The sequence below is a fragment of the Micromonas commoda genome, chromosome 14, assembly GCF_000090985.2.
Source record: "Micromonas commoda chromosome 14, complete sequence".
Lineage (NCBI taxonomy): Eukaryota > Viridiplantae > Chlorophyta > Mamiellophyceae > Mamiellales > Mamiellaceae > Micromonas > Micromonas commoda.
The window spans coordinates 120,478-138,597 of NC_013051.1; the positions used below are offsets into that span (position 1 = coordinate 120,478).

An 18,120-nucleotide genomic window follows, 5' to 3' on the forward strand; every position below is an offset into this window, starting at 1 on the left:
TCGTAAAAAGGCTAAAACTCAGATCACCGATTCGCCTTCTGCGACAGGATGCGGTCGACTACGAACGGGTCCAGGGGGGTCGGATCTTCGCTCCTCTCCCCCGCGGCGCTCACCATCGCCCCACACAACCCCACCACCCCCGCCACGTCCGAATCAATGGAAACGAAACGTCTCACGCGCCTGTCCAGGTACGTCGCGTCCGCCTGCGTCTGCTGGTACCCGCACCGGTTGAACCGTCGCACGCCCCGAACGCACTCGACGAACGACTTGAGCGCCGATTTGGTCACCGCGCCCAGCACGTGCGCCCGCGTGGGTTCCACCGCGACGTCGAACACCCCGGACGACGACGCCGAGCCCTCACCCCGGAACAGGTCCGCGACGCCCCGGTCGATGCCCGTCGCAGGCGCCGCGTGCGTCTCGGAGAGAGCCGAGAGAGAGCCGTAGCCGCCATCCTCCAGTATCCCCGCCGTCTCAGTCTCGACGGCGACGAGCGACGCCACCACCGCTTTTACCACCGGCGACACGTCCCTCGGCTCGTTCGCGACGTCCCACCGACCCAACGCGACGGACTGACGGATCATGAGCGAGAGGCGCGTCGTTTGCTCAGCCGCGTACGCGCGAACGAGCTCGTCGGCGACTTGGGCGTATATTTGTTCCTTCTCCGCGAAGAGCGTTCGCGTGTTCGCCTCGGAGTCTTTCGGTGCTGGGAAGAAGGCGTCGAGGGTTCGCGCGATGGTCGGGACGCCGTCCGTCTCCATGAAGCTCGCGAGGCGCGCGTGGACGAGGAGGACGGGCGGGGGTCCGGCGGCGGACCTCAGCCCGGCGAGAAGCGCGTCGAGGGTGGACGCGGCGTGGCCCCGAACGAGGGACTCAAACTCCTCCCGCCACGACGCCACCATCACCGGCCTCTCCTCGAGCAGCGACCTGGTATCGGCGAGCGCCTCCTTCACGCCGGCGAGCGTCGCGTCGCGGAGCTCCTCGAAGCGATCGAGTAAAAACGCGCCATCCTCCCCGTCGTCCGTTCCCCCGCCCCCCGCGTCCGCGTTCGTCACCCTCGCCTCCACGTCCGCGCCCGTACGTTCGATGGCGTCCGCGAGCTTAAGCTCCAGCGCCCTGAACGCGGCGCCGACGCGTTCGCGCGTCGCCGTCTCCACCACCTCCGCCGCGCGATCGCCCAGACGAATCTCGGGCACCAGCCTGTTGATTCCGCTCAGATCCGCAGCCATCTGCGCCAGCGCCGCCATCAGACCCCTCGCCGGGGTGGTCCCGACGCCGGCCGCCCCAGACCCGGCGCCCCCCGCGAGACCCAGCTTGACGACGCCGAAGTACCTCTGGAGCAGCTCGCGGCCGAGGGCGACGAGGGGCTCGCGATCCTTGAAAAGCTCGGCGTACTCCGCCGCCGTCTCCCGAAAATCCTCCAAAAAGGACGCGCTGAGCGACACGACAAACGCCCTCGCGTCCGGCACCGGGGACGACGACGCCGCGGACTCGGCGTCGCCCAACGACCGGTCCATGGCGACGCGGCGCGACGCGAGGTAGGCGCCCTGGAGTTCGCCCGAGGGGGTCCCGAGCCGCTCCAGAAGCTCGACGCATTCGGACGCGTCCAGAGTTGACGGCGACGGGTCCGGCGAGTCGCTGCCAGCCGTGTCCGCGTTTTCGGACCCGTCGTCGCCTTTGGACCCGTGCGAAGCCTCCTCGGAAGCCTTCTCGTGCATCTCGCGGCGCCTCCTCCGGCGCGCCGCCGCTAAAACCGCCGCGTCGTGAAACCCCGCGCGCAGCTTCTCCTCCACCGTCTTCATCGCCGCGTCGCACTCTCTCTTGACGCCGACAAACGCGCCCGCGTCCCCGTACTTGGCGAGCAGCGGCCGCGCGCCGACGTGGTACCTCACCGCCAGCGCCAGCGCCCCGGTGTCAGCGCACGTCCTCAGCTTGGCGGGCAGGTCGAACACGGCTTGGAGTTTCTTGATGAGCGCGCGGACGCCGTTGAGCTGCTCGATCTGTTCCCGGTGCGACGAGAGCTTGAGGTTGACGGCGTCGGCCGCGGCGGCGGTGGCGTCCACGCTGGCGGTGAGTTCCTCGACCCTGGACTCGATGGTGGCGACGTTTGTTCGCATCTGCTTGACGGTGTCGGTGGCCACGATGAACTTGGAGTAGTTCTCGTACACCAGCATCTGCATGTCGCCGTCGAGCTGCTTGATCTCGCCAGCCATGGAGACGCACCTCGCCTGGAGCTCGGCCAAGGGGACATCGCGCACCGACTCCGTGACGTAAGCGTCGTGATCGAATCCGTCGCGGTCGATGGCGGGGAGCGATGCGGTCTTCGGGCTCGGTCCGCCGACCCCACCGCCGTAGTAGGAGGAGAGTAGGCTCCGCACCCGCCGCGCCTTCTCCTCGGCGCTCGGATCCATTGTAATTGTAACCCTGCCCCAGTGCACGAGTTGGGGTGCGGGAGGCGGGATTGGAGGAGCGACGCCGGGTTTGAGCTCCGCGACTTGTCCACCCGAACCGTCTCGGAAGTTCGCGGCTGAACGACTCGCGGGGCACCACGCCGCAAGGCGCCGTGACGGTCTGGCACGAGGCTCGGAGCACCACAAAGGTGGTGCCACGAGCGTAACAAGTCAGTGGGATTTTTGGGCCCATAACCACTCGAATCTGACCAGTCTAAATGCCCCTACGAGCACTCAAAATCGCACGCGAGCCTCAAAATCGAGGTGACGCCGTCCTTTGGAAGACGAGAAAGGCCTGCCGCGGCTCGCCAGATCTGACCGCGCTGGCGACACGTCCAGGGACGGCCGTTCGCACCCGCGCCTTTCGTTTCCGACGCGCACACCCGGTCCCACGACGCAGCGAGCGCGATGGGCTACGCGGGCTACGCTCCCGGCCACCAGGTCCAGATTGCGACTCCGCTGCAGCAGCTCTTGAAGCTCATCAAGAACGACGCCACGCTCGCAACCATAGAGAAGCTCACGCGGAATACCGCGCAGGCTCCCGCGGAGGAGAAGTTTCGGAAGATCCGACTGACGAACGCGAAGATCGCCGAGGTCATCACCAACGTGACGGGCGCCGTGGAGGCCATGGTCGAGATGGGCTGGGTCAAGGAGGACGACGGGGAGTTCCTCGTCCTTCCCGCTGGCACGTCCGTGAGCATGAGGGAGGTTCGGGAGATTGACGACGCGAGGAGGGCGCTCAAGAAGTGGGAGGAGGAAGAGCTCAAGCGTCGCATCGCGGCCAGGAACAAGGCCAACGCGTGCCCGGAGAAGGCCCGCCTCCTCGCGGAGATGGCCGCCGACCGCGCCGAGCAAAAGGCGCGCGGACCCGTCACCCAAGGGTCAGTCGCCGTGGAGAGGAGCGACAAAGCTCTCGCCGAGCGCATGCAAACCGCCGCGGGCGCCGGATGCTGCGGCAGCTCCGGCGGTGGCTGAGCCTAAACGGCTCGGACGACGCCACGGCGTCTTCCGAGCGGTAGCTCACGAGTAGCGCGAGAGATCGTCGACGGCTGCCGCGATCGCGTCCGCCCATCGTCGCGACACAGCTGTGTCGAAACAAAAACACAGCTGTGTCGAAACGGTGGCCGGGGCGATCGCGGCGGCGACGTGACGCGACGCGCGGGTAAAATTCGCCTTTTCGGCAACCCGCCGCCGCCGAGTAACGCCGACGACCTCCGCGAAGGTTCTTTCCCGGAACCGACGAACAAACGATTCTTTGGGGCGACTTCCCCCTCTGCCGAGGAGTTTGAGGAGTTTGAGGAGTTTGCCCTCGCCCTGTACCGACTACGCCCAGCTGGCGATGTAACGATGGATCAACGCGATTTAAACCAGCATGATATGAACAACACGTCGGCGGCGGGCTCGTCGCCTGTCTTCTCCCCGCTAACTATACATAATAAGGTTTCACGCGCCACGCGCGAAGCTTCACTCCTCCTCCTCGGCGTACGCCACCAGCTTGGATGCGGCGCCCGAGTCCAGGAAGAAGATGGTGGAGAACGCGTCGACGCAAGCCCCCGGCAACTCGCTCTCGTCGTCCTCGAGCACCGCCCTCACCGTCTCCGCCTTCTTCGTCCCGCTCGCGGCCACCACGACCCTCTCCGCGGTGTTGATGAGGGGCAGGGACATCGTGATGGAGCGCTTGCCCGGCATGTCCACTCCGAGCACTGCCGCGCCAGTCTCATCCTTGAGCGCGGCCGAGTCTGGGTAGATGGAACCCACGTGGCCGTCGGCGCCCATGCCCAGGAGGATGAGGTCGAAGACGGGCAGGCCGTTGACCTCGTCGAGCATCATGACGTCGTCGTCGCGCTCCGCCAGCGTTCGCATCTGCGCCTCGTACGCGGCAGCCTCCTCCTCCACGGATCCGCCGGCATCCGGCTTGTGCACGTTGGCGTCGGGCATGCCAACCGCGCCGACCCAGGTGTCCATGGCGAGCTTGTGGCACTTGCCGTCCGGGACGCGCTCGTTGACGAAGAAGAGGTGAACCTTGGACCAGTCGATCCCCTTGGCGTCCTTCAAACCCGCGAGAGCCTTGGCGACGGAACCGCCGGGCACCGCGAGGGTGAATCCGCCCCTCTCCGCGAGGCACGCCTTGGCGTTCTCCTCCACCTCCGCGCAGAGAGCCTTGGCGAGCTGGTCCTCGTCGTCGAAGGCCTCGACGACGAACTCCCCGTCGAGGAACTCGATGTCGTCGGGGTCGATGTCCTCCCAGTCGTCGTCGTCGTCCTTAGCGGCGAAGACGGACGCGGCGAATGCGGCGGCGGGTCGCATGGCCACGCGTTTTGCGGGCCGCGCCAATGACCCACGGGGCTCGAGCGAGGACGGCGAGGTCGACGCGGCGCGGGTCGGGACGCGACGCCGGGGAACGACGCGGGTCGCGACGCGCGGGACGATGGCTTGGGATGCGATGGCGAGCATATCGAGCGGTGTGGAGCTCGGAGCCGTGCCGAGGATTGTGTTGGAACTTTTTGGAGCGTCCGGCCGCGATTATGCTTTTCCGTGCCGACGTGTTCAGACGTCATCAGTGCGCCAGGAGCACCCCGGCGGGCGCGGGATGGCGTCGCGTCCGCTGCTGCGCGGGGCGTGCTCGCGACTCGTGAACGCGATCGAAACCTCCGTCGGGTCTCGCGCCTACGCGTCGTCCTCGGCGTCGTCGCGCGCCCGCGGAGAGGCGAGGGAGAGCGCTCACGTCCAACAAGACGGGGACCGCGCGGAGGGTTCGAGGACTTCGACGTCCGCCTCGTCGTCCCAGGAGCCGTCGTCGTCGTCCCAGGCGTCGTCGTCGTCGTCGTCCACGCGCGAGCTGTACCCAGGGCACAGACCGCTCACGATGCTGCAGAAGTCGCTCCTGTCCGTCGCCGCGGGGGTGGGCGCGGTGGCCTTCCCCCATCGCGCCGATCTGGTGGGCGCGGTGGGGGAGACGACCGGGTGGTACGCGCTCCGACGCATGCGCGACCGCATGCGACGCGACCCCACCGGCCGCGACATCCTACGCCGGCGCCCCCGCATCACCGACGACTTCCTGGAGCGGTGCCACGCCCTGCCCGAGGGCACGTTCGGGGGCGCCTACGCGAAGTTCATGGGGAGGAGAAAGTTCAACCCCAACGACAGGCCGCCGGTGCGGTTCGTCGACGACGAGGAGCTCGCGTACGTGGCGACGAGGTCGAGGGAGGTCCACGACCTGTGGCACGTGCTGTTCCAGTGCCCCACGACGGTTCAGGGCGAGCTCGCGCTCAAGGCGCTGGAGTTTGCGCAGACGGGTCTGCCGATGGCGGCGCTGGGAGCGGCGTTTGCGCCCATCCTGCTCGAGACGAGTAAGCGAGAGTTCCTGTTCAACGAGATGTACCCGTGGGCGAGGCGCGCGGGGGCGAGGGCGGCGGATCTGATGTGTCTGGATTACGAGAACGAGATCGGGACGGACCTGGCGGAGCTGAGGCACAAGTGGCGGATAACGCCGGCGCCGAAGCAGCCGAAGCGCCCGAGGGCGAACACCGACGAGGACAAGGACGAGTCGACGTAGTTTGCGGTTTGGTAGTCACGATAGTAGGTGAATCAATCGCGTCGTCCGTTCACATGAGCGCCGACAGGGGATCGGGCGTCGGCGACCTGCCCGGGTCGGCGACGACGCCGCGCGCGGGCGACGGCGTCGCGTCAGCCTCGCGCTCCAACGACCGAACGCGCGCCTCCCGCTGCCGGAGCGCGCGCGTAACCCTGCCGAGCTCGAACCTCAACGCGCCAGCCTCCTCCTCCCTCGCGCGAAGCGCGGCGAGGAGACGCGCGCGTTCGGTTCGGCCCTCCTCGGACTCGAGCACCTGGGACGTCTGCGTGGATGCCCCCTCCGACTCCGCGGGCGCGCGAAGGGTCCTCGACGTCTGCACCCCGACGCCCTCCGTCGAAGCCCGCGCGGTTTGCATCGATCGACCCATCGTCGACGCACCCATCGGACCCAGGCTCCCGCGCGACGTCTGAACCCCCACAGGCTCCCGCCCGAGCTCATTCTCCGAGGGGAGAACCTGCGACGTCTGCGCGGACTTGCTCAATACGCGAACTCTGTCCGAATCGATCGTCGCGAGGAGAGCCACGTTTGCGGCGAGATCCGCTCGTAGTCTTGCGTTTTCCAGGTACAAGTCCCCGTCCCGCCCCGCGCGGCTCCTGGTCATCGCCCCGTCGCCGAGCGACACCCCGTCCTTATCACCGTCCTTATCCCCGTCCTCGGTATCGTCCTCGTCATCGTCCGTCTCGTCCCCCTCGTCGTCGTCGAGCGCGAGGGATCCGAGGAGTTCTGCGGCGTCGTCTCCAACTTCTATTGCTCCGACTCCAACCATCGGCGAGGGCGGCGGCGACGGAAGTTCCTCGACGTACGCCGCCGCCGCATCCGACCCGATGCGCCTCAGGTCCTCCTCGGTGACGCGCGCCAACGGCGGGGTCCCCACGTCGGCGCCCTCCCTCGTCCCGGATCGCGTCACCGTCACCTCGCACTGCGGCGGCGGCGCGCACAGACCGAGGCCGGCGATGACCTCCGGGGGAAGGTACCTCTCGTGCGATTTGGTAAACTGCTCGCGCCTTCGCGTCTCCCGCTCCCTGTGCCGCGCCATTCGCTCCGCCAGCTTACCCGCCTGCGCCGCGTACATCTCCTGGAACGCGACGCGCCTGGCCACCTCGGCGAGGCACGCTCGGTACACGCGGGGGATCCGCCTGGCGATCCTCAGCTCCCTGAACTTTTGTTCCTGCCGCTTGCCCCACTCCTTGAACCCAGCCTGCTTGTTCCGGGTCTGGTGGATCTGGGACTGCAGCGCGCTGATGCTCTGCAGCTGACGGTGCACGCACGCTCCCATCGCGTGCTTGCACTGCGCGCAGTGCCAGTGCAGAGCGGCCATCTCGCGGTCGACGGCGTCAACCGCGGGAAGGTGCGACTTTACGTGGAGCTCGTTCATGGGGTCGAGAGCCGCGCACGCGTCCAGGGCCCCGCCGCCCACGGACCCGGTCCCGCCCCTGTTGGACGCGAGGTCGCCCACCGTCTCCTCCACCAGCCTTCCCACCGTGTTCAGGTCCTTGTCCAGGCACTGAATCACGGCAGCCTGCTCGGCCAATTTTCCCTGCGCTCTCTCGAGTTCCTCCTCGAGCGCGGCGATGTCCACGTCCGGTCCGGTCATGAACAGCTCCTCGGTGGTGGCGTGCAGCGCGTTAAACATGGCCGCCAAGTCGGCAACCTTGGCGTTGAACGCGTCGTGGGATCTGGCGCAGTCCTGCGCCCACCGACGGATTCTCTCAGCGGGTACGCAGTCGAGGAGGTTCCTGCGAACGGGCGGTATCGCGGGCGGCGCCAGCTGTGTCCTCGACGGGGACGGAGGCGCGGACCCTCCGGTCTTACCCTCGATTTGGGTCTTACCCTCGCCCCCCGTCGCGCTCTCCGTGGAACTCGTCACGTCGCCCGACCCGGCGGATGATCCCGAGCCCGTCACCGACGGCGGATCCGCGGCGACTTTCGGCCCGCTCTTTTCCCCCTCCGTCGCGGCCGTCTCGGAGGCGGTCCTCACAGCCTCCGCGCGCCTGCGCTCGCAGTGCTCCACGACCGCGGGGTGCAACGCGGTGCTCTCCAGCGTCTCCATGTCCCGGTCGAAGCACTCCAGAAGCTCAGAGTGCGCCGCGTTTTGCGCCGAGTGCGAACGCTCAAACTCAGCCTGGCATCGACATATGTAGTTGAAGTGGTGGTCGACGTTATCCCTGGCGCTGTCTATGGCGAGCGCCTGGACGTGCATCTCCGTCACCAGCCGCCGGCACTCCTCGAACCTCATCTGCGTCGCGCTCCACACCGCCGCCGCGGACTGGCGGTGGTGCCGGAACTGCCTCTCGTAGTCGGGCAGCGCTCGAATGAGCGGCGAGGACGCGTCGTCGAGCGGGTGCGTTCCGTCCGACCGCGGCGGCGCCGGCGGGGGCGGGTCGACGGCGACGTCCTCGAAGGGTTCCTCCGGCGGGGCCTGGGCGTCCGGGCGGAGCAGGCTCTTGCAGTAGAGGAAGACGTGGCGAGGTTTCTCGTCCTCGACGTGGTGCACCTGGTCCCCGTGGATGCTCCTCGGGCCGGGCGCGGCGGTGCCCGACGCCTCGGGCAGGCCGTAGGTTGCCAGCGGCTTGGACGGCTCCAGCTTCTGACCCGCGAAGAGCAACAGCTGGTCGCCCGAGGGCACGCCGGTGAGGGACGCCAACGCTTGGAGCAGCGAATCCACCCTGCGACGAGGACGGGAGGAGGGAACACGTCGGTTTTCAATTTTGGAGGACGAGCGGGGTGCCGAGCGGGGCGGGATCTGGGGCTGGCGCGGGGGCTTCGGCGTCGGCGTCGAATCTCACCTCGAGGTTCCGTCGCATTCCAGCTCCACGGTCTTGCCCGTGTGGGCGATGAGGATGAGCATCGCGACCTCCGTCCCGCCGAACCCCCTGCCGCGCGTGCCACTCTGATAGTCTCTCCTCGGACCCGGGCGTCTTGTCTCAGCCTGCGCTCCAAACTCCTCATCATCCATTTCGCGTCGACCGGGCCGCGGGTGTTGAAAACCGACAGGACGCCACACCTCGGAGCGCGCCCCGGCGTCAATCTTCGCCGCCGGTTCGTGCCGTCGAACGCTCGCACTCGCGACGCTCGCGCGAAAACCGCGAATCGACCGATCGCGTCGGTCACCTTCGCGTCCTCGTACTCGCGCCTCCGCCTCGACCTCCGACGGGATCCCGTCAAGATCGGCACCTGCTGGCGATTAATCCGAGATGACCACCCTCGGCAACGATGAGTGGGCGGGCATGGACCTCAGTGTTCGCCGGGGCAACGACCACGACCCCAGCTGGTTCGCGGGGCTTAACGGGCTCGCGGACGAGTACGACATGATCATCGTCGGCGCCGGCATCAGCGGGTGCGTCTTCGCCGAGCGCGGCAGCAAGGAGCTCGGCCTGAAGTCCCTGATCATCGACAAGCGCGACCACATCGGCGGCAACTGCTACGATTTCATCAACAAGCACGGCTTCAGGGTGTCCCAGTACGGCGTCCACCTCTTCCACACCAAATTCGACCGCGTTTGGGAATACGTCAACAGGTTCAGCGACTGGATACCCTACGAGCACAGGGTGAAGGGCAAGGTGAAGGACATCCGCGACGAGTACCAGATCGTGCCCATTCCCCCGTCCCAGGAGACCGTCAACAAGCTGTTCGACGCGAACGTGCACACCGAGGAGGAGATGGAGGCGTGGCTCGACGCGAGACGCAGCGTCAACCCCGACCCGAAGAACGGCGAGGAGTCCGCGCTGACCCGGTCCGGCCCCGAGCTGTACGAGGCCATCTTCAAGCACTACACCCACAAGCAGTGGGACAAGTGGCCGGAGGAGCTCGACGCGTCCGTGCTCGCGCGCATTCCCGTCCGCACCAACAGGGACGACAGGTACTTCTCGGACCAGCACCAGGCGCTGCCCAAGGACGGGTACACGCGCATCTTCGAGAACATGATCATGTCCGACCCGAACATCACCGTCCGACTCAACGTGGACTTTTTCGAGCAGAGAGCCGCCCTCCCCAAGTGCGGACTCACCGTCTTCACCGGGCCCATCGACGCCTACTACGCCTCGCAGGGCCTGCCCAAGCTCGAGTACAGGTCACTCCGGTTCTTCGAGGAGTACCACGAGCCCGACGCGTCGGATAAGTCCCCGCACCCCGGGTTTTACCAGCCGTGCCTGCAGCTCAACTACCCGGGGCCCGAGGTGGACTTCACCCGCATCGTCGAGTACAAGCACAAGCCCAATCAGCCGGCGGAGGCGAAGCAGTCGAAAGGGACGGTCATATTCAAGGAGTACAGCTGCGACGTCGGCGAGCCCTACTACCCCGTGCCCAACCCCGCCAACAGGGAGCTCTACGAGCGGTACCAGGCTCTGGCAAAGGACGAACCCGGCGTGTGCTTCGTCGGAAGACTGGCGTCGTACAAGTACTTCAACATGGACCAGGCGTTCCTCAACGCGCTCGAGTGCTGGGACGAGGTCAAGGCCGGGGGTAAGGTGGCGGCGAGGACGGAGCTCGGCGAGCCGGACGGGCCCAAGTAAAAGCGAGAGCGACATTCTTTCATTTTTTAAAGACGTTGGAATGTGTATTGCAGGCATGTTCGTGGTTCAATCGTTTGTCACTTTGTCACCCCGCGTAACCCAAGTACAGAGCCCACTGCCAATATTTTTCCGTCGTCTCCTAGTAGTTGTACTCCTCCCAGCCCGGGAGCTCGTTGTTCACCAGGTAATCGAGGCAGTGCCAATGTTCCCCTTCGACGGCGTGACGGCATGCGTCTTCGCTGAACGGGCATCCATTCTCGTGGAGATACCTAATTATTTCAAGGTTACCAGAAATTGCAGCGCAGTTGGCTGTGGAGACATTCCACGGGCACCCGTTCTCATGCGCCCACTTGAGTATTTCCAAATTTCCTTTACCGCCGGCGGCGTGATTCATCACACTAGCTTCCCACGGGCACCCGTGCTCTCTCAACCACATCAGACAGTCCAGCCGGTTATGTATAGAAGACCATTGGGATGCGCGTGCATCGAATGCGCACCCAGGGTAAGTTTCTCGAATCCACTTGAGGACGTCCAAGTGGCCGCCGCAGACACTCAAGAACCCGTCCAAATCGCACAGGCATCCTTCTTTTTGCAACCACTTCATGACTTCCAATCGTCCATACCTACATGCCTCGGTACTCGTCCTCTTACCCCACGGGCATCCTTTCTCCCTCAAAAACTTCAGCACTTCATAGTTGCCTACTTGCGCAGCACCCATGCAGAGAATCTCTGGGTCACCAAACAAACAATTCGGATCTAACGTGTCCTCGTCATCCTTTCTGAGTTGACGTTCAATCGGAAGCTCAAAGAACCATTCGAGCACGTGCATGTGTCCATACTTCACAGCCCAGTATGCTGTCTCGTAGTGAACACACTTGTGTCCGTGGTTCCAGAGCCATTTCAATACATCCAGACGGCCCATCGCTGCGGCTTGGTGTTGCCTGTTCAAGAAAGCACGTGTATCTCCTTGCACTTCATGTCCACTGGTCGTCGGCGGGATGCCCAGCCACGTTGGTACTAAGTGTCCTGTCTCAATATATGAATCGTAAAGCCACAGATTATGGTCATACGGACACGAATCTTTCGGATATGGACGCGATATGGGGCACGTGCTCATGAACTCGACGGGAGACAACTTGTACACGGCGTCCAAGCACTCTTTGTTCACCTGCGCGAGTCGGAGGTGGTCTTCAACGTCGAGCTTCGACAGGACCTCCGCATCGAACAGGTCGGGAACCTCGCGGATCAGAGCACCGAGCAGCACGCCGAAGCCATCCTCCTTGGATACTTTGATCCTCTCGCTCCTTCTTGGCTCCATGGCGACGTCGAAAGTGGCGGCTGTCGAGGGTCGTGTCTTTTTCAAAGCTTCGTGGCTTTTTCTGGGAGCTGCCGATTGGAAATGACAGCTGGCTCGAGGTTTGAATTTCCCAACGCCGCCTCGGCACAGCGGGGAAGCGGGGCCACGCCAGCTCGCGCCCTTTGGCAGCGAGGACCTCCCGCGGGGCTCGTCAGGGCCCATCGGATCGCGACATGCCGCCCCACGCGGACGTCGAGTCCCACGTGGCGCGCATCCTCAACGCGCCACCCAACGCCCCTCACGTCGTCTTCGACCTGCCGAGGGGCTCCGGGGTGGATGCGTTCAGATCGAGGTACAAGGAGCTCGCGAGGACGCTTCACCCCGACAAGGCCAGGTGCGACGCCGCGGAGGATGCCTTCAAGATCGTCACCGAAGCGTTCAGACAGGTGACGCAGGGCGGGGTTGACCGGAACGCGGGCGTCGCGGATGCGGGAGGGTTCAGATCGGGCAGGAAGCCCTTCTGGAGCGTGGACGCGAGCGCGACGGCGTCGGCGGCACCGGCGGCGCCCAAGTGGTCCGCCGCGCCGGAGGACGCGTCTACGAGGTCGCGATGGGGCGGCGGCGGAGTATCGGGCGCGCCGACCGCATCCAAGACCTCGAAGACCCACCCGCGAGCGTCCACCCGGTGGGATCGATGGGACCACGGGTTCGACGTCGTCGTCGAGGAGGAGGAGGAGGAGGAGGAGATTGACGAGCACGCCAAAGCCGCGCAGGAGGAGGACGCCGCTTGGTTCAGCACCTGGGGCGCGTCCATATACGGCGACGACGAGCGGACCGGAACCGGGCCCAAACCCGCGCGGTGGTCCGAGGGCGGCGGCTTCGGCGGAGGCGGAGGCGGAGGCGGAGGAGGAGGAGGAGGAGGAGGGGGAGGCAGCGGGGGCTCGAGGGGCCAGCGCTCGTCGGGCGGATCCTTCGACAAGTGGAGCGCGCCGGAGCTCGAACCCGCGAATCGGAGGAGGGCGACGCGCGTGCGGGGCGGGATCGGGATCGGATCGAGACGAAAGTTCCCGCGGGAGGACCACTGGAGGAACAATCGGAGCGAGAGCGACGACGACGAGGACGACGGGGATCTCGACGAAGCCTTCGTCGTGGCCGACGGCGCGCCGCACGCCGACGGCGACCTCGAGGACGAGCCCCGCGTCGGCTGGGCGGACGACGACGGGGTGGCCACCGCGCGGGACTGGCTCACCGGCGGCGACACAGCTGGCAGCGGCCGGTACTGGTCGGATCCGCCGGCGACGGGCGGGGGTCGCGGGGGGGGCTGGGGTCGGGTCGCCGGCGCGACCGTTTCGGTTGCCGGCGCGACCGTTTCGGTCGCCGGCGCGACCGTTCGGGGCGTGCGCCGCGTCACCGCCGCGTCACCGCACGTCGCGATCGTGGACGAGGAGGACGACGGGGAAGATGGCGGGGAGGACGTCGAGCGTCGAATCGCGGGAGCGGGCCCCGGCGGCGACGAAGGCCGAGCGGCCGAGGGTAAGGGTAAGGGTAAGACCCGGTCGTACCCGTGGCGTCGTCGTCGGAGGAAGGGTAAGGGGAAGGTGGTGACGGCTGGGGACGGGCAGGAGAACGCCGGGGCGAACAGGGACCCGTCGACCGCGGCGGCGGCGGCGAGGAAGCGGCCGAGGATAACGCTGGACGAGCCGAGGATACCGCACACACGTTTGCCGAAGAAGGCGTTCACGCAGGCCACCCTGGCGTTCAGCTGACCGCACCCGCGTCGAACGGGCATCAAACCAACGCGAGACTGTTGTTACAACGCTACGAGCGACCCGAGAGTCCATCACTGGTTCATCACATCTTTCGTCGTCCCTCGACGCCCACGACTGATTCCACGAACTTGACGCACTCCAGGTAGAAACTCGTCGCGCCGAGCAGCGCGAACCACTTCCACGTGCCTCCCACGACGTATATGAGGTCACCCTCCTCCGCGCCCGGCACGCGCGCGGCGGCGAAGGCGACGTACGCGCACGCGAACATCGCGAGCGTGAGCTGGATGCTGCTCACCGCGTACCCGAACCCCTTGGCGTCACCCGTCATGAACGTCTGTCGCAGCACCGCGGCTCGACTCGTCGGGTACCCGTCGTCCTGGCGGAGCAGTTCCCGCTCCAGCCACGTCGGATCCTCGATCAGCCGGTACTGATCCTTGATGGACTGGGGCACCTCCGTCCTGGCCTCGTCCACGCCCTCGTCGCCCTTGATGTTGACGAACCCCGTGGCTGCGTCGTCGTCGTCTCGGGAAGCGGTTGTGCGCGATGAAGATAAGGTGCGCCCGTGTCCGCCGCGCCGCGACGCGGTGCCCGACCTTCGCGTCGCCGAGGGCGCGCGGATCACTCCCTTCGTCATCACGATCGCGCTCATGCCCGACATCGACCCCGTTTCCCGAGTCAACCGCACACCCGCGCGGGTTCGAGTGAGCCAGATGGACGGAGTTTGACAACTCGTCAAAGTTCGGAGGGTGCCTTCAGCGGGCTCATGAAAAAGTTGGCGCGACGCCGACGCGCTTCACTCGATGCTCGCGTCGGCGCACGCACGCCTTCCGTTCACCTTCCATCCACGCGCGCGCGTCTTCAAGGGAAGGATGGGTAAGGGGGGTATCAATCCTTATTCCCCACCGAGGGTCGCGCCCGTCCATGAAGACGTCGAGAGCATAGCCAGGGCTCTGGGAGGAGGGACGGGAAACTCGGGGAATCCCGAAGAGGCTGAGGTCGTCGCCGGTCTGTGGGTCGGAGAAGCGTGGCCTTCTCCGGAGTGCCTCGCGCAGGATCCGACGGTACCCACCAACCCCATTCGGTGGTCGCTGACCCTGGACGCGGACACCAGCGCGAGCGTGACCGCCTTCGGAGCCGGATACTTCGACGACTCCGCGGACGTCGAGGGCCATTCCACGATTTTCTTCACCCTGCGAGGGAGCTTCGACCCGCTGACCAGACGGGTCCAGTTCAAGAAGGTGTACGAGCGACCGGTGCCCCCGACGGACGTGACATACGACGGTAGGCTGCACGCGCTCAACGGGACACCGGAGATCACCGGCACCTGGGACAACCCGACGCAAGGAACGAGCGGGACATTCTCCTGCATGCTGCGATGCTCCTCGGGTTCGACGTGATGACGTTTGTTTCGACCACTTGTAGACTACGAACGACGCGAACCGCCACGATGTTGTAACGACGCGCTAAAATTGAAGGCAGGACGATTCCTCACGCCACGGTGGGCAGATACCTGGTGAGCCACGCCTGCAACCGGTTGGCGTCTGCGCCGGAGAACTCCTCGAGCTTCGACCCGTACCTGTACAGCTTAAACGTGGGCATCGACCGCACGTTCTCCGACGCCGCCACGTCCTGCACCTCGTCCACGTCAACCTTGAGGAAGTGCACGGACGGGTTGGCGAGCGCCATCCGCTCAAACACCGGCGCGATCGAGCGACACGGCCCGCACCAGGATGCCGTAAAGTCCACCACGCACAGCTTCGCCGCCGCCTTTAACCGCGCGTACTGCGCCCCGTCGGTGACGTGTATCGGACCGGCGCGTTCGTCGGACGCCTTACCCGTCGCGCGCACGCACCGGTTCACGCCGTCCGCGACGTTAGGATCCCCCGGAAGCTCCGCGCGGATCGCCGCGAACGCCGCCGCCGCCTCCTCCGTTCGGCCCAGCGCCTCGAGAGCGTGCGCTCGACGTAGGCTCGCCTTGACGTAGGTCGGATCGGCGGCGAGGGCGGCGTCGGCGTCGGCGAGGGCGTCGGCGTGGTTGCCGAGCGCGGACGAGCACGCGGCTCGGTTGCAGAGGAGCAGGGCGCACGGCATCCTTTCAGCGAGAGTCTCGGTCGTCGTCGTCTGTTCGGCGTCTTTGTTTGTGTCTCGGTCGGGATCCGACTCGGCCGCCTTGGCGATGCCCGCGGTGTACGCCTCCTTCGCCCTCGCGTGTTCGCCCGACTTGAAGGCGGCGTTGCCCTCGTTCCTTCCGTCCCTCAGAGCGCGGAGGAGCCTCGTCAGGGCCTTCGCCGCCGCGCTGTCGGGGTCGGCCCTGGCGAGATCCTCCGCAGCCGTCGTCGCGGTGTCCAGCTCGCCCATCTTCGTGCACAGCTGTCCGAGCCTGGAGCGCGCCCTGGCGTAAGACGGATCCAGCGCGACGGCGGTCACGCACGATCGAACCGCCTCCGCGAAGAACGCCCTCCCCTGCCCCGAGAGCGCGGCGGCTCTGTTGGCGTGCACGGACGCGATCGTGGGGTCGGCCGCGATGGCCTCATCGTACGCGGCGACCGCGTCGGAGAACTTCCCGCTCTTGTACAGGGCGTTGCCGCGCTCCTTCGCAGCCTCGGCCATCTACCTCGTCTAGACTCCGGGGCTGGCGACTGGTTGGTCTACGACACTCGACGCGTTCACAGCACCTCGCGCCGATGGACGTGTGCGGGAAGAAGGTTCCAGAAGCGAAGTTTTTTTGCAGACTTTCATGACGAGAGGCCTACACACGCCCTTCTCTTACTCGTCCCACCCGTCGAACACGTCTCCCCAGCCGCCTCCGTCCGAGCTATCGGAGTCCGCGTCGAACTCGTCGCCCCACATCGACGACCCGCCCGACGCCGCGTCCGACGGAGGAACCTCCGGAGCGCTTCCGGGCGCCGGCGGACCACCCGCGGCAGATCCCCCGCCGCCGTAGCCGCCCCCGTACCCGTAGCCTCCTCCCCCGAAGATGCTCCCGATCGCGCGGTGTGCTATGGCCGAACCCGTGCCGAACGCCATCCCCTCCGCGACCATGCTGCCGAACGCGCCCATCACGGACCTCTGCTGCGGGGGCTGGCCCACGGGCGGAGGGGCGCCAGCCTGCTGCTGCGATGGGGCGAGGCTCGTGTTTCCCATCGGCTTCGGCGCCCCCAACGCGGTCGTCTCGTTCGTGTGCACGTTCCACCAGTACGTCTGCCCCGTGGTCTCGTCCTTAACCTCCTCCCACGGGTCCTCGAGCGCGGGGGGCGGCGCGGCCTTGCCGACGGGCCTCCTCGCTCCGCGGAACCTTCCCCGTCCGCGGGTCGACATCTCTCGCGCGTGCACGACGGTGGTACCCGCGAGCGCCTCGAGGGCGGCGGCCGAGTCGGATGGGCCGAGGAGCCGGCGGCCGACGAGGAGAAGCGCACGACGGGTCGACATGTTCTGTAAACGTCCGGAACGAGGAGCGTGCGTCGCGCTCCCCGCTCGGTGTGAAGTGGCCCCCGGATGCTAGATCCAACCCTAGCTACTACAATAGCAAAACTTGCTCAGGAAAACCCGCGCCGAAACCGGCGAACATAACCGAGGACCGGCGCCACACGTTCGGGGAAGGGACACGCGCGCGCGGCGCCATGGGCGGCGGCGATGCCCTCCAGAAGTCCATGGCCGTCCTCGCGGCGGTCAAGAAGGGGATGACCTCCGTGTCTGAGCTGCGGGACCGGTGCAACGACGCCATCCGGGCTGGGGTGGACGTCAACGGGGTGGCGGAGCGTCAGCGGGTGCCCGTGGGTGGCGTGCACGGCCGCGACTACATGAAGCTGGTCAGAGACGACGTGAAGCTGAGGCTGAAGGAACACGCGGAGAAAGAAGGGAAGAGGCTCCCGGGGTTCGGGAACGACGACGGCGACGGGGCGGACGCGAAGAGGCTCGCGGTGGGTGGCGTGGATGGGGAACCGCCCCTCCGACTGGGAACCGGTGACTCGACCGGCGAGAGGCTCGTCGCACTCGGGGACGGTAAGGAACGCGGAAAGGGAAGGGCGACGTCCACGTCCGGGAGCGAGGACGACGGAGATGACGCGGACATCCCCGGCATGTCCAAGGGTGAGCTCGTCGATGCGGTGCTGAAGGAGCGGGTGCGGGGCGCCAAGCTGAAGCGTCGGTTGGAGAGGATGGAGGACGAGCGCAAGAGGAAGAGGAAGAGAGGACGGAAGGAGGACGATAAGCGGAGACGAAAGGGCAAGGGGAAGAAGAAGAGCAAGTCCAAGTCGAGGCGAAGATCCTCGTCGTCGTCGTCTTCGTCGTCCTCATCTGAGAGCTCGAGCTCGGAGCGCCGGTACGACCACATCAGCGGCAAGGTCATCAAGCTGAAGCGGAAGTCCTCCAGGGTCGACGACCGGCTGGAGTCCAACCGGTTGAAGACCTTGAAGCTTCTCAACTCAGCATATTAATAGTGACGACTTAGAAGTAGCGAGACGTGGCAACCCGCAGGTGGACACCCGGGAAGTGTCCCAAA

The 18,120-nt window shown here is 66.3% G+C and overlaps 13 protein-coding genes across 13 annotated transcripts; 6 read left to right on the forward strand and 7 right to left on the reverse strand.

Moving 5' to 3' along the window:
- Positions 1-23: 23 nt before the first annotated feature.
- Positions 24-2,408, reverse strand: MICPUN_63927 (predicted protein; the record flags this gene model as incomplete). The annotated part of the gene is made up of 1 exon (XM_002506049.1): positions 24-2,408. One exon carries the CDS (start codon positions 2,406-2,408, stop codon positions 24-26), a length of 2,385 nt encoding a protein of 794 aa, XP_002506095.1.
- Positions 2,409-2,773: 365 nt separating this feature from the next.
- MICPUN_109439 (predicted protein) lies at positions 2,774-3,812 on the forward strand. The gene has a single exon (XM_002505849.1). The coding sequence runs from the start codon at positions 2,856-2,858 to the stop codon at positions 3,420-3,422; it is 567 nt and encodes a 188-aa protein (XP_002505895.1). The 5' UTR covers positions 2,774-2,855; the 3' UTR covers positions 3,423-3,812.
- Positions 3,813-3,911: 99 nt separating this feature from the next.
- Positions 3,912-4,754, reverse strand: MICPUN_63929 (predicted protein; the record flags this gene model as incomplete). The annotated part of the gene is made up of 1 exon (XM_002506050.1): positions 3,912-4,754. One exon carries the CDS (start codon positions 4,752-4,754, stop codon positions 3,912-3,914), a length of 843 nt encoding a protein of 280 aa, XP_002506096.1.
- A 559-nt stretch (positions 4,755-5,313) lies between these two features.
- MICPUN_88301 (predicted protein) lies at positions 5,314-6,003 on the forward strand (the record flags this gene model as incomplete). The annotated part of the gene is made up of 1 exon (XM_002505850.1): positions 5,314-6,003. The coding sequence occupies one exon, from the start codon at positions 5,314-5,316 to the stop codon at positions 6,001-6,003; it is 690 nt and encodes a 229-aa protein (XP_002505896.1).
- Positions 6,004-6,013: 10 nt separating this feature from the next.
- Positions 6,014-8,998, reverse strand: MICPUN_63931 (predicted protein; the record flags this gene model as incomplete). Its single annotated transcript, XM_002506051.1, has 3 exons — positions 6,014-6,223; positions 6,259-8,708; positions 8,829-8,998. 3 exons carry the CDS (start codon positions 8,996-8,998, stop codon positions 6,135-6,137), a joined length of 2,709 nt encoding a protein of 902 aa, XP_002506097.1. The 3' UTR covers positions 6,014-6,134.
- A 79-nt stretch (positions 8,999-9,077) lies between these two features.
- Positions 9,078-10,621, forward strand: MICPUN_109441 (predicted protein). Its single transcript, XM_002505851.1, has one exon. It carries the CDS (start codon positions 9,237-9,239, stop codon positions 10,551-10,553), a length of 1,317 nt encoding a protein of 438 aa, XP_002505897.1. The 5' UTR covers positions 9,078-9,236; the 3' UTR covers positions 10,554-10,621.
- Positions 10,622-10,692: 71 nt separating this feature from the next.
- MICPUN_63933 (predicted protein) lies at positions 10,693-11,871 on the reverse strand (the record flags this gene model as incomplete). Its single annotated transcript, XM_002506052.1, has 1 exon — positions 10,693-11,871. One exon carries the CDS (start codon positions 11,869-11,871, stop codon positions 10,693-10,695), a length of 1,179 nt encoding a protein of 392 aa, XP_002506098.1.
- Positions 11,872-12,083: 212 nt separating this feature from the next.
- On the forward strand, positions 12,084-13,616 carry MICPUN_104008 (predicted protein; the record flags this gene model as incomplete). The annotated part of the gene is made up of 1 exon (XM_002505852.1): positions 12,084-13,616. The coding sequence occupies one exon, from the start codon at positions 12,084-12,086 to the stop codon at positions 13,614-13,616; it is 1,533 nt and encodes a 510-aa protein (XP_002505898.1).
- Positions 13,617-13,701: 85 nt separating this feature from the next.
- MICPUN_63935 (predicted protein) lies at positions 13,702-14,277 on the reverse strand (the record flags this gene model as incomplete). The annotated part of the gene is made up of 1 exon (XM_002506053.1): positions 13,702-14,277. One exon carries the CDS (start codon positions 14,275-14,277, stop codon positions 13,702-13,704), a length of 576 nt encoding a protein of 191 aa, XP_002506099.1.
- Positions 14,278-14,488: 211 nt separating this feature from the next.
- On the forward strand, positions 14,489-15,019 carry MICPUN_63936 (predicted protein; the record flags this gene model as incomplete). The annotated part of the gene is made up of 1 exon (XM_002505853.1): positions 14,489-15,019. The coding sequence occupies one exon, from the start codon at positions 14,489-14,491 to the stop codon at positions 15,014-15,016; it is 528 nt and encodes a 175-aa protein (XP_002505899.1). The 3' UTR covers positions 15,017-15,019.
- Positions 15,020-15,050: 31 nt separating this feature from the next.
- Positions 15,051-16,229, reverse strand: MICPUN_63937 (predicted protein; the record flags this gene model as incomplete). The annotated part of the gene is made up of 1 exon (XM_002506054.1): positions 15,051-16,229. The coding sequence occupies one exon, from the start codon at positions 16,227-16,229 to the stop codon at positions 15,108-15,110; it is 1,122 nt and encodes a 373-aa protein (XP_002506100.1). The 3' UTR covers positions 15,051-15,107.
- A 156-nt stretch (positions 16,230-16,385) lies between these two features.
- Positions 16,386-17,048, reverse strand: MICPUN_63938 (predicted protein; the record flags this gene model as incomplete). Its single annotated transcript, XM_002506055.1, has 1 exon — positions 16,386-17,048. The coding sequence occupies one exon, from the start codon at positions 17,046-17,048 to the stop codon at positions 16,386-16,388; it is 663 nt and encodes a 220-aa protein (XP_002506101.1).
- A 191-nt stretch (positions 17,049-17,239) lies between these two features.
- On the forward strand, positions 17,240-18,058 carry MICPUN_104011 (predicted protein; the record flags this gene model as incomplete). Its single annotated transcript, XM_002505854.1, has 1 exon — positions 17,240-18,058. The coding sequence occupies one exon, from the start codon at positions 17,240-17,242 to the stop codon at positions 18,053-18,055; it is 816 nt and encodes a 271-aa protein (XP_002505900.1). The 3' UTR covers positions 18,056-18,058.
- Positions 18,059-18,120: the final 62 nt, after the last annotated feature.